The sequence below is a fragment of the Sorghum bicolor genome, chromosome 1 (assembly GCF_000003195.3).
Source record: "Sorghum bicolor cultivar BTx623 chromosome 1, Sorghum_bicolor_NCBIv3, whole genome shotgun sequence".
Lineage (NCBI taxonomy): Eukaryota > Viridiplantae > Streptophyta > Magnoliopsida > Poales > Poaceae > Sorghum > Sorghum bicolor.
Window position 1 is genome coordinate 6,641,161 of NC_012870.2, and position 17,521 is coordinate 6,658,681.

The 17,521-nt window shown below is 42.6% G+C and overlaps 3 protein-coding genes across 3 annotated transcripts; all 3 read right to left on the bottom strand.

Annotated features, from left to right (window-relative positions):
• Positions 173–4,274, bottom strand: LOC110430976 (cleavage stimulation factor subunit 50). Its single transcript, XM_021449312.1, has 13 exons — positions 3,945–4,274; positions 3,762–3,862; positions 3,595–3,664; positions 3,305–3,388; positions 3,118–3,204; positions 2,628–2,698; positions 2,424–2,475; positions 2,274–2,331; positions 1,806–1,900; positions 1,551–1,705; positions 957–1,065; positions 682–738; positions 173–609 (listed from the first exon to the last, which is right to left on the bottom strand). Exons 1-13 carry the CDS (start codon positions 4,119–4,121, stop codon positions 454–456), a joined length of 1,272 nt encoding a protein of 423 aa, XP_021304987.1. The 5' UTR covers positions 4,122–4,274; the 3' UTR covers positions 173–453.
• On the bottom strand, positions 4,787–8,796 carry LOC110430979 (solute carrier family 25 member 44). Its single transcript, XM_021449316.1, has 6 exons — positions 8,527–8,796; positions 7,865–8,246; positions 7,540–7,736; positions 6,746–6,887; positions 5,916–6,069; positions 4,787–5,255 (listed from the first exon to the last, which is right to left on the bottom strand). The coding sequence occupies exons 1-6, from the start codon at positions 8,793–8,795 to the stop codon at positions 5,224–5,226; spliced, it is 1,176 nt and encodes a 391-aa protein (XP_021304991.1). The 5' UTR covers position 8,796; the 3' UTR covers positions 4,787–5,223.
• Positions 15,473–16,761, bottom strand: LOC110431772. Its single transcript, XM_021451325.1, has 2 exons — positions 15,871–16,761; positions 15,473–15,763 (listed from the first exon to the last, which is right to left on the bottom strand). Exons 1-2 carry the CDS (start codon positions 16,745–16,747, stop codon positions 15,717–15,719), a joined length of 924 nt encoding a protein of 307 aa, XP_021307000.1. The 5' UTR covers positions 16,748–16,761; the 3' UTR covers positions 15,473–15,716.

Genomic DNA, 17,521 nt, shown 5'->3' on the forward strand with positions numbered 1-17,521 from the left:
TTTTTAAAAACCCCTCCCGACATCCTTCCGACATATCCGATGTGACCTAAAAAATTTTCATCTTCAATCTAAACATGCCCTAAGTGAAATGCAATAATGTGTTGTAGAACTTTTATAGGCTATCACACATGTGGTAGGGCGAGACCATCATTACATTCGAAGAAGAAATATATTCCGCAATCCACAATTGGGATAAAATAGCAAATCATCGAAAAGGGCCTGACCAATAAGAATCAGGTCAAGGGTTCATACAACTGTCATCAGCTATGCAGAGCCAAAAAAAAAACATATCATTGGGGTTTGCTATTAGATCAATCAATTGCTTATGCAGTTTCCAATAAAAAAAATGCTTATGCAAATTTCTCCCATATACAACTAAAGTTACATGAGCACATTCCTCCTGAAACGTAATACTGAAAGCATACTTTTGATTTGAATGGTTGAATCTACAAGCTATACGGTTTGTTTCCAGAATCTGATCGATCTATCATTTCCACAAATAACAAAAACTGGTTCAACTGGGGAGTGGTCGAGCCATCTGGGAGCACCAGTGCTGCCAGAGGGCAATCTTGCAACCTTTTCTGCAGTAAGTGCATCCCAGACGACAACCTGAAGAGTGACGTATCATAGTTAAGCTTGCTGAAATACAAATATATATACTGTTCTCAATTTGGAATTTACCTCATTGTTTTGTTCATCAACTGATAGAACAAATTCTTCGGTTTCATTGAAGACAGCCTGGATAGTAAGAACAGTTATTATCATATTTATTGTCTATCATAGCAAGGTTAGGTATGTTGTTATCCTAAGCTGCAAGCTCAAACCAGCCTATTTTCAAATTAAAGAATTGCAATATTTTGTTTCCTAAAATTTTGGGTAAAAATAATATATATGGCACACGAGTAAATTTAAATCAGGAAAAAATAATAATCTTATAGAAACACAGAGAAACTAACCTGACAACGAAATTGTCTGCGAATGGCTCCTGCATATTGCTTCACAAGTCGTCCAGTGCCAACTTCCCATAACTTGACACAAGAATCTTTCCCACAAGATAGGACATACCTGAAAGAACGTAGTAAACTTCATAACAGATAACCAGAATACAGTGTGCAGTTTTATGAAAGAAATCCATGAACTATCTAAGCATATACTTCGGGTAGTCAAAGTTCACTACATCAATTTTTTAGATCAATCTTATATGCAAGTGCATTCACGCTGCATATAACCACATAAACACTAGGCCTTTCAGAAGAAGTCTAAAAAGTGTTTATAGGCAAGTTAGTTGTTTAGTGGTGAAATAGTAGGGTAAAGGAGAAAGAGTTATTCGTGTTATAAAGTTACGACACGTCTGAAACACAGGAAATTATCCAGGACATGTTATAAATCATTCAGAATCACTACAAGATTCCCACATTCCAAACAGGGTTTGAAGTAGTTACTGTCTTGAATCATACAGCATATGCCTTTCTCTCTGTTCTTCAAACCAAACAATGACTGGATTTTATCTTGAGGGAAGAGCACCTTAGACATGCTGGTAGCTCGCTTACCTCTCATCTCTGGTGAAAATTGCGCTAGTAGCTTCTGCAGATCCATGTGCTCCAATAATAGGTCGAACACATTCAGCAGATACTCCATCCCAAATGCGCAGAGAACCATCTTTAGAAGCAGTCACATACAAGCTCCCAGTACAGGAGTAGCGTACCTGGCAGCAACATCAGTAAGCATGGCTGGCGGAGAACTTTGATGAGAATATAACCAATGCAATCTAATGCTTGTGAATCAGAAGGAAAGAGAAAAGCTACCTGGTTAATGGGAGAACTAGAATCCTGTGCATTTGCTGATAAGTAGCATGTAAAAGTATTTATATCATATAAATGAGCAACTGGGTGATCAGTCCCTGCAAATAATTTTATCAGTGTCACTTGCTTCCAAATATATGAAAATGAGTTTTTTTAAAAAAAATACATATTTGAATGTTAATATTTGACTATATGTAAGAAGAAAATTCCATACGATATGCTTGCAGTATTTTTCAAATGCCCACGAGACAGAAACTGTTGATCCAGGAACGAAATCCAAATTCTTAAGCCCAAATATCAAATTGTTTTGGTGAAATGATTAAATTACTTTACAGATAACAACTGAAAACATGTTAACAACTTATAATGCATAAAAATCAGAGCATATCAAACTGATATCAGACATCAAGAATCAGTTAATCACAGCAGAACTAGAAATCAAATTTAAATTTAGTGAAAAGATCATAGTACCTGCTAAAAGGTAATCCCCACAAGGATGAAAACATACAGATCTAACATTATGAGTATCCTGCCAAGCATTAACAAATGAGCCTGGTTAAATGCAATGAACACACCATTTTACATGATATATAGAGAGATTGGATTGCTAGAATTTACAACCTGAATAACTCTGAACGCTTTCCTCGCATTGGTCTTTGAGAAGTCAAAAAATCTGTTGAGCAAAATTTTTTCATGTACAAAACAATAACACAGATAGCAATTAATACCGCAAAAAATTCCTAAAAAATCATGCTTAATCCTAGTATGAGCACTTCAAATAGACAATTTAACAGCACGGAGTGTAGACATCAAGGATAAGCATACTTTATTGTATTGTCTTTTGCAGCTGATATCAGTATTGGACTCTCAGGATGAAAATCCAGATCATTGATGGCCTGCAAGAAATCAATCATGTTTACGAGCACAGTGGAAATTTGAGCAATGGGAAATGAAGTAGAAACTAGTGAAAATGGAAAAAAATGTTGTTTATTAAAAAATTGAATATCATGTCAATGCTCCACACAGCTCAGTAAGCAAATATCTAACTACAAATTGCAGCTGCTAGGTGTGCATCCAGTGTGCTAAACGTGAGTTGAGCGTGTGTATATAAGTGTGGTCTGTGGTGGCAGGTGGATTTGATCTACCCATGTATTTCAGTCTTTCTATAATGCAATGATATGCAGCTCTCCGCATATTAAAGGAAAAAAAATACTGCAGGAGACCTAACTCGGAGGCAATCTTGTGGAAGTGTTGAAAAGAGTCTCACGACCTTGAAGAGTAAATAAACTGTCATATATGAGCAATACATGCTCACCTGTGTGTGATCATAAAATGTGCGAATCACAGGCCTGGCAGGACCATCTTTGGAGTCCCCTACCATAGTCTGCTTAATTTTAGCAACCTGCAGGACAGAGCAATAGTGAGTTACAAGTTGCAACTAAGTAGAAAACAGCACAAGCCCCACCTAGCAACCTGAGTGGCAATTCAAATTTCAAGTTCACCTCAAAAAACTTAATGGATGTATCAGCACTCCCAGTTGCAAAATACTTCCCATCAGGACTAAATTTCGCACACCGGGCAGCGTTCTACAGAAAAATGCAATGGTAAGCCAATAAACATCAGTAAAATCTATTGTTGGTCAATCCCAAGTTGTCTACATAATCATGGTACTGTGATAAGTGCAAAATGTGCAATAGCAGTAGTAAATATTCAGATAAACAGGAGTCTGACACAAAAATTGTTTCAACTTTCAAGTGGTGCATTTGCAAGGGAAAATTGGAATCATAAGCACCTTATGGTCAGAGACATGCTTCGCCTCGTGCTTGGGGAAGCTCTTGGATGAGCCCTTGACATCCTGCATACTACACAGCACCGGCGTCAACACTCCTCACCAATGTTCAGCACCAGAAAAAACACTGCCACTAGGCAACACCGCGGGGGCGCAAGGTTGGGGTTTACCTGAAATCCACGGCACTGGAGCCGAGCGGCTGCACCGCCCCACCGAACCCGGCGGAGTCGAATGCGGAAGCGGCTCCTCCTCCGCCCTCCGCCGCGAGGCCCTGCGAACCAACAGTGAGGGTTTAGGCCCGTGCAGAACAAATCCTAGGCCAGACTGCCGGAGGAAGGGGAAAGTGGGGGGACCTTGGCCACGAGACGTAGGAGTTGATTTGCGGGGACGGATTCGGCGGCGGAGATGGGGGTCATGGTGGCGGCGGCGACGGCGGCTGCGGCCTGCCCGAGGTTCTGGCTACGGAGGTGCGCCACGATGAGCGCGTTCACCTGCCGCAGCAGCTTCGCCTCCTGCACCGCCTCGTTCATTGCTTCGTTTTCGTCGCTTCGATTCCCCACCCTCCGAAGGACGAACAAATCCTTGGATGCCTTGCGCGGCGGATTCAGTTGTGACTGGACTGAAGCTGAAGAAGACTAGCAAGCTCCTGTCCTTTCTTGGAGTGGACCCCGGGCAACGTCTCAGGGAATGACAATATTTATAGTGGGAAATCCCAATAAAAGAACCACTTAAAATGGATGTCTTGGAAGAAATTACAAAATTTATATTCCTCATGTGAAACTTATAAAGCGCTACAACATTTATCCTAAAGTTTAGGAGAAGTGATCTTATTTTGATTTGAAGAAGAAAATACGTTTGTGCCTCCATCGCAACCCATTTCCCAAAATCAGCGATTTTGATCACCATGAACGCTGCAGAGCTGAAAATGGTATCACGCCCAGAATCTGGAATAGGTATCACGACATTTGACTGTAGTTTGACCACCAAACTAAACGCATAAATGCATAATGTCCAGGACACCCAAACGGCATCATACCAGCAAGATAGCAATGAACATAATAAAGGGTCAAACGAATGGGTTATCGTCTCTCAGAAAGCGTTTCCCAGTTTGCTTAAGCATCATACATACTATGATTTGCTTCTCAGTGGGCAGCAACGTGTTCGACATTTTTGCATTCCAACAAGGGCAAAAAGATAATTGAAACCGCATGAAAAGAAGAGTCAAAACAGCATCTCCTGGAAACATTGTACCATGTCATTACAACTGGTCTCAATCATCCAGCCTCGCTAAAACAAGCCTTCACGTATAAAAGAATGATAAATGTGTACATCTGATCTCGTTTATATTCATCTAAAATGATCAGCCTAATCCATATTCAGCATAAGAGGCAAAAAAAAATATAGGCCCCTGCATTTTTTTGAGAATACTCTGCTCAGAGAACCAAAGTTTGTAAGGACTATTGTCTAGCATCAAATGACGTCTTTAACACCATCAAACATCCATGTTTAATACTTTCACCTATGTCAGCAAGAACTGAAGCTTCCGTTGGTGTACAGCATTATTACACTTCTGCTAATACAAAACTTCCAGAATTGTAGGAATTGCGTTCTGAGTTTAAGGCAGCTCAGAAATCAGACCTCTTCAACTTTAGCACACAAGCGCTCTGTAGGAAAACAAAACAAAATTACAGTAAGAATACCAAAGTCGTCTGAGTGCAGTTCACAAAATTACCAAAACTAAATATACCTTGTTCTCTAAATAAACTCTAATGTATAAAAATAAACTTATATGAAATAGATCTTTAATCATGATAACTTTGGTAATGCCCATCCATTCATTGAAAATAAGAAATCAGAATCAGTGGTTTTATTCATGAAGCGCTAATACCATGTTTCATACAAGGACTAATTGGTTTCTTTCACAGCGAACATATCCACAGGTGGACCAGATTGTTGCAAGCACAAGGCTGCTCTTTGCTACTTGCATGTGCCAATTGTTCAACATCCAAGCCGGTCTACAGGAAATAATGTGCGCTCCTTGGCATTAACAGAAGCAGGTTTCATGTACGGTGATAGCTTTATTCGAAAAATATAGAAAAGTTACAGGCTGCAACTTGAGTCAAAAATTTCATTGCAAATGGGATTTATGATACAACTTACAAAAGCAGTGTACTGGAGATGCCAACTGACCTGAATGATGTCATTTTAACTAAATTCTAAATGAGAAGAAGTATCTGGGTACTTAAAATTAACCTGCATGGGATGCAGTGATATATAACACTACATATGCATGTGTACATTTGACAAGGGAAGACGAAACATACTCAGGTACTCGTAGCATACTATCATTGAGGTTCCCCAAGCTGATGAGCTGAAAAATCTTGGACCCAACCCTCTGTACAAACCTTTCCATCCATCTTCAGCAATCAATCTTTTGACAACTTCCCTGGCTTTTGGCTTATTTTCATTATCCATAACCTAAATGACAAGAAACAAAACTCAGTGTAATCATCTGTAGCAACAAATGCAGAGGGAAGGAGGGAGACCACAACTGTCAAATATAGGGTTCTGACTTGTGAGAACTTTCAGTGTTGGTAGATGTATTATCAGTTTACCACTACAAGCGTAATATGTGATATTTGGAGATATGTGGAGCATGTTGTAAAATGCATGATACGTCCCTGGCATACTTTAGTCAGTTTGAAAGTGCTAACTTTTGTTACTCACTATAAATAATGAAGTAATAGATATCAAGTTTTCCCAATGGAAGTTTCTTTTTTTCTGACCTCATAACTGAAACCATGACAAATTGGTCATGGTATGTCAGCAGAAAACAAACAGCTGTAAACATAGAAGTATATATTGTTTAATATAGACAGCATTCCAGTCCAGCACCTCAATAGCCCGCCATTGGAGGAAATATCAGTATAAAAGAACATTTAGGTCTTCAAGTCTGACATCAAATATACTTCCAAAACAAAATATCCATTCCCCTAAACTTAGTGGCATTGCATTGATAAGGAATCAAATTATTGCAAATGAGCAGCATAAATGTAAAGACAAGAATCATTAAGTCACAAGGGTAAGCCTCACAAAATATACCCACACAAATCAAATTACAAGAGTAATCAGCAAACAGAATGTCACACAGTACCTGCAGCCTGGTCTTTATTGTATCTATGGGAGTCGTAACAAAAGAGGTCACGGCACCGGCAAAAACCCCCCCTGATGCTTGAACACCAACTAGTTTCAATTGGCTAGGAGCCTCTTCTTTGTCATGCAAATGGCCAAGAGCACTGTTCCAATATGTAAAAAGCACAATAGTTAACTATTTTGGCTAAGTTATCAAGACAAGAAATATAATCTTTCAACCATCAACCACAAAGAAATAAACTAACAAAAGGTACTGATTCCAGTAAACTTGCATACACCCTCTTAACAGCATTAAGAGCACACTAAGAGTTTCAATTTAGTTTTGCAGAGTGCATGAAACTATATGTGGTTTTGTGTAGTTACTTCATCACATTGTTTCAGGTTGGTAATTAAGTTCTCTAAGCTGCCAGAGATAAAAATATGTAAGATCATATTTCCACTTTGGTCAGTTATCCAACTTATCCTTCCGACTATTTTTATCTGTAAAGAAAATGTGATTGATCGCTATGATAAATCTAATCAAAACAATACAGCACATGCATTGAGATGCATTCTTGTTTTCTAAAAAAGATATGTACATATTGACATGGAAGAACAAGCATCAGAAAACAAAATTGCAATTATAGCTGCAGTTTGAGCATCAAGAGGGGAAGTTTGAAAAGGTTTTGGACAGATGGAAAGTACCAATTCAAATAACTATTAAGTAGAAATGTATTACTGGTCTTTTTCTCGTAAATATTACATAGTACACAGGGCTGAGAGGAACATAACGATGAACCAATCAGATAAGCTAACCTCCAAATTATGCGCTGGCTGGAACCATAACTTGCCCACCACACAGCACTGGATGGAGCATAGGTCATAACAGACAGTCCAAATCCTCTGTACAGCCCCCTAATGCCATCAGCCTTTATGACCTTTCGAGCAACATCTAATCCACCTTTGTATCTGGCATTACCAGAATATCCTTGAACCATCAATTTCTGGCTAATCTGAAACATTCCAATGCACAACAGAATGAAAACAGTAGTCTAGTATTGTAATTAGCATTTAACATCAACATATTGTAAGATATTTTTTCTCTATACAACATCACATAGAAGGCACATGAGAGGCATACCACATCAATTGGAACAAAAATAGCCTGCGAACATGTAGACGCTGACAGACCAGCAAGGCCATTGGCAAAGGCAGCCCGCACCGGCTCTGACAGCTTGAAGGGCTCAACAAGCTTAAGCGAGGCTGCTTTGGTTGTCTCAAGCGCTGTGAGGAAGATGATCCTAGTTGGTACAGCCCCAATGATAACGGTAGCAAACCCCCGGTACAGCCCTGGCACGCCGTCCATCTTGAGGATGTTCTTGAAGGTAGCCAGCGCGTTCCTCCTCATGGCGTCCCCAGAGGCAACCTGCATCCGGGTCTTGACCACCGAGACAGGATACAGCGCCACGGTGACGCCGCTGAACATGCCTGCGCCCACCACGTAGAGCTTGGTCTTGTCGAGGCTGCAACATTTCAGCGCCACGATTTGAGAACAGTAAAAGAATCGGAAACAACGGAATAAGCTACGAATCCCCAAATTGCGCTTCGTCCAGGAGCATGAACAGCCATGTCAAATCCTCAAACAACAGTTCCTAATCCTAAGGCGGTAAAGCCAATCCGGAATAGGGCGGGGGACACAGTTCAACGATCGGAGCTAAATTTCTAGAAGACTAGGACCGCGAGAAAGGCGGAAATCGGCACGAAATGGGAACCTAAGGATTACAAGACCGGTGGGTTGCTTACTTGTCCCAGTTGATCTCCGTCTGGTGGAGCGACGGGATCTTGGCGGCCCTAGAGGTTGTATCCATGGCCGCGCCGCTCAAATCCTCCCCTCCACCAATCCGCGACTCCCGAGGTGAGAACCGAAGGGGGCGCAGGAGGCGTGGCGTGGACTCGATTCGGCAAGAATGGCGGGCGGGCGGGCTGCTGTGGTTGGCTTCCCCCCGTTTTCCCTCCCCACTTTCGTGCTGTTTTTGTCCACAACAACTCAGCGAGAATGGCGGACAGGGCATGTGCTCCTCGCCTCTTCCGTTTTGTTGGAGGGCGTCGCCGCGTCGACGGCGTCAGCCGTCAGGGATGGGGACGCCTCTTTCTTGGGCCCAAAGGCAGAATGAGAGAGTAGTACGCGCTCTAACAGTTGGGCTCGGTTGCCAAGCCCGTTTGCTTTGCTTTACGGCAAATGGCCCATTTGACCACGTGGTCGTTGAACTCTTTCCTTCCTTGCGCAGTTCAGCGTAGCAATGCAAGCAGATTTATCTGCGAACTCATAAATAACATTGCAGGTTATCATTTTTGTTAAAATTTAACTTATGCTGGTAGTGTTCACTAATTTGTTGTGAGAAAAAATAGCTGATAAGCCTTACTGATAAGTTAAAGCAAAAATCTATTTATAGATAGATATGCAGATCTTACATTCGTACTTCAATGTGATGATATGAACGGTTACATTCTTACACAAGCTCGCATCAATATATCCATGATTTATTATTTTCCTTGCGTTGTCAACCAAAGCAGACGCATTTGTTCGTGCTAAAAAACTACTGCTTCCTCTAATCCAAAAGAGTTTACACTTTGGTTTTGTATATTCTCCTTGTTAGAAGAAGAATACTTAAGGCCTATTCGTTTGGTAGGGAACCAACCCCTCGATCCATTCTTATCATAAATACTCCAGTAATTTATAGTACTAGTTTTGATCAGGTGAGAGGGTTCCTGGTTGGATTTCACCCATCCGAACGAGACTAAAGATAAACATAAAATCCTAGAAATATAATAGGTTTAGTTCTAGTATTGTAAACTTGAACCGCTTTATACAAGTGCTTAAGCAATTCTAATAATTTTCCATGAGGCATATAGTATAACATGATTTCTACTACATATAGTCTCTCTCTAACCCCTCCTACCCCATGAGCCACCACCGCCCACCTCATGAATGCAAACCTCAACATTGTCACCCAAGATCCCCCTCTCCCCTCAATCGCCTCTGTTCTGCCGCTTGCTTAGAGAGCCTAGATGTTGTCATCCTTGCATATTTGGACGGACAAGACTAGAGCACCCATATCTAAGTGGGACACCCATTGATGCTCCCACAACATTGGGCGCTCTCTATCCCATCGAGATGGCTAGCCATGCATGGACAGAACCCATCATGCCATGGTTAGGATTCACGTGCGACACCCACACCATACCCCCTTTTGTCATCCGCTCTTGACAGATTTAGATCTTCCTAATGAGTCGAATAAGAGGATCCTAATATGGTATTCTCATAGCCGCGCAATAGGCTTGCTTGATGTTTGGCCACTAGCTCAACCACAAAATGACATGATGTGACCTTCAACGATGACACTGGTTACAATAATGTCATATCAGTACCTCTAAAGGCTGTTATTAAGAGAGACAATTGTTCATAGGTGGATTATACTGCTTGCTTCCAAAAAGTTATTTTTGCCCGTATGTGGAGTCCTTTATTGTAGTAGTGTCATCGTATCCTCTGACATCTACTCTAGAGCTATAAGATGCGTGATTTGTGATTGAAGCTCCATTTGCAACGTAGCGTAATTTATTTTGCACCTTAATTTAGATATGTGTAAATATATCGACCACACTAACTTCATCATTGCGACTAGCTTTCTCGACATCAACAACTGAGCCCTACATCTAGTAGTACATGTATTAATCGTTCCAAATATATAATGAACATAGCTAGCCGTCTAAAAGTTATTTAAGCCCTTCATTTTCTTTCAAAAAAAAAGAACACACGAGTTTTTTAGTGCAACATGCTTATATATGTTTCTAAACTAAATAATATAATAGTTACTGATATCTATATAGAGGAGTAGGTTTTAACGTTTGATCGAAATTAATAAGGCCAGTCTCAATGGCCCGTTTCAATACACTGTTTCCAAAACAAATATGCTGACAGAGCATCAATGAAACGAACAATGAAACAACATCCACAATGCATGAGTTTCACCTTGATGTTTCCTAGGCTGGGCAAAGCATTTAATTACTGCAAAATGATTTGATCACATGCAAGATGGTGAAACGATTTAGTCCTCAGTGGGGATTTCATCCTGTTTCACCGCGTGGGAAACAACGCCAGCGGAGTTTCACCATGGTGAAACTACTTCCTTCTCTCTCCTCTTCGTTTCATGCAAAAAGTGCAGTTTTGCTGACATAGCGCCCTAATAAATGTGCATGACATCCTGGTGAAACCCCTACTGAGACTGGCCTAATAAGTGTCCTGTAAAGCACCATATTACTCGGACCGGTGGAGTATCACATTGGGGGCATTTATTAGATCTAACCTCTCAAAGTAATCAAGTCTAGCAGGTTTCAGGTGTTTTCTCTCTCGCGGCCAACATGTAAAAAACCGTTGCCGTCAGTGAACTCCGGGGCGTCGACGTCGATGACGCATCCCATAGTGTACGCCTTCTCTGCTGCGCGTTCTTGTCGCGCCGCGACACAACGTGCTCGTGCCAAGTTGCTACTAACGCTCCCCAAGAGGCCAAGACACCAGATCGAGGCCACCCATGAGGCCATGATCCATGTGGTGTACAGCATGACCGGCTCGTCTGGCCGCGCGCGCCATGCATGGGTCGCTGTTGCTGGGGCACGTCCCAGATCTAGTCGCGTTCGCGTTGTCGACAGATCGGGCGTCGGTCTCCGTCGTCGTCGTGGCCGTTTCGAGCTTCAAATTGCGCGGGCGCATCGACATCTCTGCTAAGTGCTGACTAGAGCCCCGCTTCTTTATTCCCTCGAGTATCTGCTCGCATGTGTGGGATTATCCTCTGCGATCTCTCACCGCGTCTCACAGACCATCTGACATCTGTCATCACCCAGCCTCTGTCATTTTTATTTAAACCAATAAACCAACTCGGCAAAGGCTGAAGCTTGTCCGTGAATGATTGATCGTTATGCATGCTCTTCCTGATGATTGACAGTACACGAGGTATGCGTGCTCCCGGCTCGTCTGCCGGTTGATGTGCGAGAACTCTTAGTCAAATTAATGCCGCGTGACAGGCAATTACTATGCGGGTGCTTCGGTGAGGTCAACTATAGGCGCCCGTCGCAATTGACCGATCGACGTCTACAGACTGCTGTGCTATAAACGTATACGTAGCCTGATAGATCTAACAGGATCTACTACTAGTAGTACAAACGGAGATTCGGGGTACAAAATAATAAAGACAGTGATTACATATGCAAGCTAGATCTATTACATAGGAAATAGAAACAAGTAGACATAGAGTGTAGGGTTTCGACCGTCGTTGGCGGCGGGTGCAGATCCAGTAGGGTCCATGGCGAGGGCGTTCACGCGATGACGGAGTAGATCCCGTCGTCCTTCAGGCCTCCACCTGCACTGGCCGACGACGGGGTAGGAGTAGAACGGAGGCGGCGCGGTGGTGCTTCCCGACGCCACTGCGCACTGCCGATCGGAAGGCCTAGGGTTTTGTCGAGTGGGGTTGTGTGCACGGCGAACTTCGTCAAACGTGCCTGCGGCCCCCACTCCTGTTTATATAGCGCAGCGCGTCGGGGGCCCACCAACCATGGATCGGTTGGGCGCCCCCGATCAGGGCGCGATCCAGGGGGTAAGAGGCCCCAGCCGTTGGGCTGGGCCTGAGATCAACCTAACATTCTCCCCCTTGATCTCAACTGTGCTATCTCGCTTTGTCAACTCACCCCATCACAAATCAGTGTATTGAGCATGCTTCATCTTGACAGTTATCACTGCTAGATTAGACAGCCACAAACACTTTTCTATTTAGAGATGAATTCTCGCCTTGGGCCCCTTACTATCCAGGAATCACAGGCTTTCCCTTAAACCCATGCCGGCTACATGTTCTCTGAACACATTGGGCGGTAAGCCTTTCGTAAGCGGATCCGCTAGCATCTTTTCTGTGCTTATATGTTCAAGACTTATGACGTGATCCCGGATTTTATCCTTGACAACATAATATTTTATGTCAATGTGCTTGGCGGCATTGCTTGACTTATTGTTGTGAGCATACAACACTGCTGGCTCGTTGTCACAATACAACTTTAGTGGTTTATCGATGCTGTCGACCACCTTTAAACTGGGTATAAATTTCTTAAGCCAATTCACCTGTCCTGATGCCTCATAACAAGCAATAAACTCAGCATACATTGTGGACGATGCAGTGACTATTGTTTGTTTTGAGCTCTTCCATGATATGGCTCCTTGCGCGAGAGTGAATATATACCCCGAGGTAGACTTTCTATCATCTCCCGCGTAATCAGAATCTGAATACCCTACTATTTGTAGGTCATCAGATCTTCTATAGGTTAACATGAGCCCTTTCGTGCCTTGCAAGTACCTTAAGACTTTCTTCACTAGATTCCAGTGTTCCATACCTGGATTACTTTGATATCTACCAAGTAGCCCGGTCACAAAAGCCAGGTCTGGGCGTGTGCACACTTGAGCATACTGTAAGCTTCCGACAGCTGAAGCGTATGGAACGGCTTGCATGCGATCGCGCTCGAACTTGCTCTTGGGACATTGATGTTCCCCATACTTGTCACCTTTTACAATAGGAGCAGGTGAAGGTCTACACTTATGCATATTGAATTTCTTCAATATTTTCTCTATATATGCCTCTTGGGACAAACCCAATACCCCTCGACTTCTATCTCGGTGAATCTTTATGCCCAAGACAAAAGAAGCTTCACCTAAATCTTTCATATCGAAATTTGAGGACAAAAATCTCTTGGTTTCCTGCAGTAGGGTGACATCACTACTGGCTAGTAGAATGTCATCTACATACAGTACTAGGAAAATGTATTTCCCATTCTTAAACTTTGCATATACGCAATTGTCCTCAACGTTCTCTTTAAACCCAAACTTTCTGATTGTCTTATCAAACTTCAAATACCACTGCCTGGATGCTTGCTTTAATCCATAAATGGATTTCTTCAGGCGACAGCCCATTCTTTCTTTGCCTGTCACAACAAAACCTTTCGGTTGTGCCATGTATACTCTTTCTTCTAGATCCCCATTGAGGAAAGCTGTCTTCACATCCATTTGATGCAATTCTAGATCAAAATGTGCCACTAGGGCCATTATGATTCTAAAAGAGTCCTTGCTCGAGACGGGAGAGAATGTTTCATTATAATCTATCCCTTCTCGCTGAGTAAAACCCTTGGCTACCAGTCTTGCTTTGTACCTTTCTATGTTCCCTTTGGAGTCACGTTTCACCTTGTAGACCCATTTGCAGCCTACTGTTTTGGCTCCTTCAGGAATTTCTTCTAGGTCCCAAACTTTATTGGTACTCATAGACTTTAATTCATCTTCCATGGCTTCTTGCCACTTAGATGCTTCGGTGCTCCTCATGGCTTCTTCAAATGAAGTGGGTTCATCCTCCATCTGAACTTCTTCGCATTCATAGACTATATAGTCATCTGGAATAGGAGACTTTCTTGCTCTTTGAGGTCTGCCAGAAGTTTCTGCTACTGGCATTTCTTCTTGAGGTTGCTCTTGTTGGGGCTGTTGTTCTTCGACTATGGGTTCATTCGGCTCCTGAGAGACAGGTTCCAAATTAGCCATAGGCGAAAAAGCAGCAGGTGTTGTCACTACTGGAGTAGATCCAACAACAACAGGCAGCGTAAAGTAGGGTTCTTGCACCATGGGAATGGGCACGAACACCCGCTTCTCTTCAAGGTTAATTTCTCGCGCTGCCTTGCTCCCCCTGATCATCTGATCTTCTAGAAAACTAGCGTGTCTCGTTTCCACAAACTTGGTATGTCTACCAGGGCAGTAGAAACGATAACCTTTCGACTTTTCTGGATAGCCAATAAAATGACAACTTACTGTTTTGGGGTCTAGCTTTCCTATGTTTGGGTTAAACACTTTTGCTTCAGCGGGGCTCCCCCAGACACGCAGATGGTTTACTGAGGGTTTCCTGCTGGTCCACAACTCATACGGGGTTTTAAGTACTGACTTGCTTGGAACTCTGTTGAGAATATGAATGGCGGTTTTTAAGGCCTCCATCCACAAACTCAGTGGCAGAGTGGAGTAGCTCATCATGTTGCGCACCATATCCATTAGAGTACGGTTACGCCTTTCTGCTACTCCATTCTGCTGTGGGTCCCCTGGCATTGAATACTGGGCTACTATGCCATTTTCCTGTAAGAACCTTGCAAAAGGTCCAGGAACTTGTCCATAAGGGGTATGTCGACCGTAGTACTCCCCCCCACGGTCAGATCTTACTACTTTGATTTTTCTGTCTAGTTGGTTTTCAACCTCAGCCTTGAATATCTTAAATTTGTCTAAAGCTTCTGAGCGTTCTTTGATTGGATAGATGTATCCAAAACGAGAGTAGTCATCTGTGAATGTGATGAAGGAATCAAAACCATCCACAGATGTCACTGGAAAAGGTCCACAGATGTCTGTGTGGATCAATTCTAGTACTCCCATGCTTCGCTTAGCGCCTTTCTTTATGTTCTTTACTAACTTGCCTTTAATGCAATCAACGCATTGCTCTAACTCTGAGAGTTCTAATGGTGGGAGGATTGATTCTTTGACTAAGCGTTCTATTCTCCCCCTCGAAATATGGCCTAAACGACAGTGCCATAATTTCGATGAGGAATCAATTCTCTTTCTTTTCTTGCTAGCATCTGCGGGTATTGCATTCTCAGCATTATTACATTCAGCATTCACATTCTCAGACAAAGATAATAAATAAAGTTTGTCTTGTCGGAAGGCAAGACCCACACATTTATTATTTAACTGTAGCTTACAATCATTCTTGCTGAAATGGCAATCAAAACCATAGTCTGACAAACATGAAACTGAAATTAAATTTCTAGCTAAAGAGGGAACATAAAGAACATCATGCAACTCAAGGGTGAAGCCACTAGCTAAATCTAGAGATAAATTTCCTATAGCTTGAACTTCAGCTTCAACACCAGTGGCCACCTTAATCTGTCTTTCTCCTCTTTGAAGGGTTCTCCCTCCACTGAATCCCTGCAAAGAGTTTGCAACATGAACAGTTGCACCTGAGTCAATCCACCATGTGGATCTAGCATAACTTAGATATAAGGATTCATCAACGAAAGTTATAATGTCCTCACCTTTCACTAGGCAATGTTTCATGAACTTAGGGCAGTCATGCTTCCAATGCCCTGTCTCATTACACCATCTACAGCGATCCGGGTCCTCCTGCCTGTGCTGGTTGTCTTGCTTTGGCTGTGCTTTAGGCTGTGAAGAGTTTCCTCCCTTGTTCTGGGAGGTGGAGGCATCTGGAGCTTTCTTGTTGTAGAATGGCTTCTTGTTCTTTCCTTTCACAAAGTTCACAGAACCACCATTTGCATTCTTGAGCCTTTCTTCCTCTTGCACACACATAGCAATCACCTTCTCTAAATCCCACTCCTCTGGCTGTGTGTTGTAGTTAACAACAAATGTCTCATACTCTTTAGGAAGTGAGTTTAGAGCTAGGTGAATGAGGAAACCATCAGCGAGGGGCATCTTTAGCTTCTCTAACTTGGCTGCCATGGTGCTCATGCTCAGAATGTGCTCTCTCACACTCCCCCCTGTGAACCTCATGTTAGTGAGTTTCTGGATCAGGGTGGAAGCATGGGCTTTGGTTGAACCAGTAAACTGATTCTTCACTTTCTCAAGGTATTCTTTTGCTGTCTCACATTCTGGGATGGCACCTCTTAGGCCCTCTGTGATGGTTTTCTTGATGACAATCTTGCACTTGCGGTTTGACTTTTCCCACTTGTACTTCTCAAGATCATACTTTGCTCTGATGGGAGCAAAGTCTCGCTTCCGATTAGCAAAAGCTTCATCGGTCTCATTCTGAGCCCTTTCGGGCTCCTCTGGCTCAGTGGGCTTTGGCTCCTGAAGAGCCAAATCTATCTCAGCAAGTGCTAGAGCAGCATCAAGTTCCTCGCGCCACAGAACATAGTTCTGTCCCGTCAGCTTTGGAATTGCACTAATGAAGTGCATCGCATTCAGCGCTTGGTCTGAAATTAAACATGAAAAAATGGTGAGAACATCAACATTAAATCTAGGAAAAATAATTGCATATCTTAATTTAACGTTGGTCAAAATCAAGATATACAAAAATTAACTCTCTACATAAATTCTAATCACCGTTGGGCAGAATAGAATAAATGCATAAAATTGGAACTCGGAATTTGCAATATTGCTATTATTAACGTTGGTCAAAAAATAACAATATCACAAAAATACTGGGCTTTAAAAACTCGTTTCTCAAATTAAATATCCCGTTGGTTCAATTTAATAGGAGAATTAAAATATAACTTGCGCAGCGGAAGACATTAATTTTCTTGCTATTTTCAGAAGCATAACTTGCTGACTATGCTTTCTAGATAATATACACTTTGGTGCAAATTAAATAGAATTTAAAACTGAGCGAAACGAATATTTAAATGCTTCTGAAATAATTATAATAATAAACAAAATATTTCTGTGCATGTTTGGGCCTAGGCGCATCATTCGGCCTGTGGCCACTATCTGTCCAACCCAGGGGGGTCTAGCTGGCGCGGACCGCATCCTGGGCCGGCCTGCTTAAGCAGGCCTTTTTTTTTTTTTCTTCTTGGCGGGTGGCACACGGCCCAGCCATCGGTTTTCGGCCCAGCCCAACGGCATGCGTGCTCGCGGGCGCTTGGCGGGCCGCAACCTGGGCTGGTTGTGCGGATTCGGCCCAACGCCGAAACCCGCCTGGGCTTAATCTCGGTCCAGCGAATCCTGGCCGTT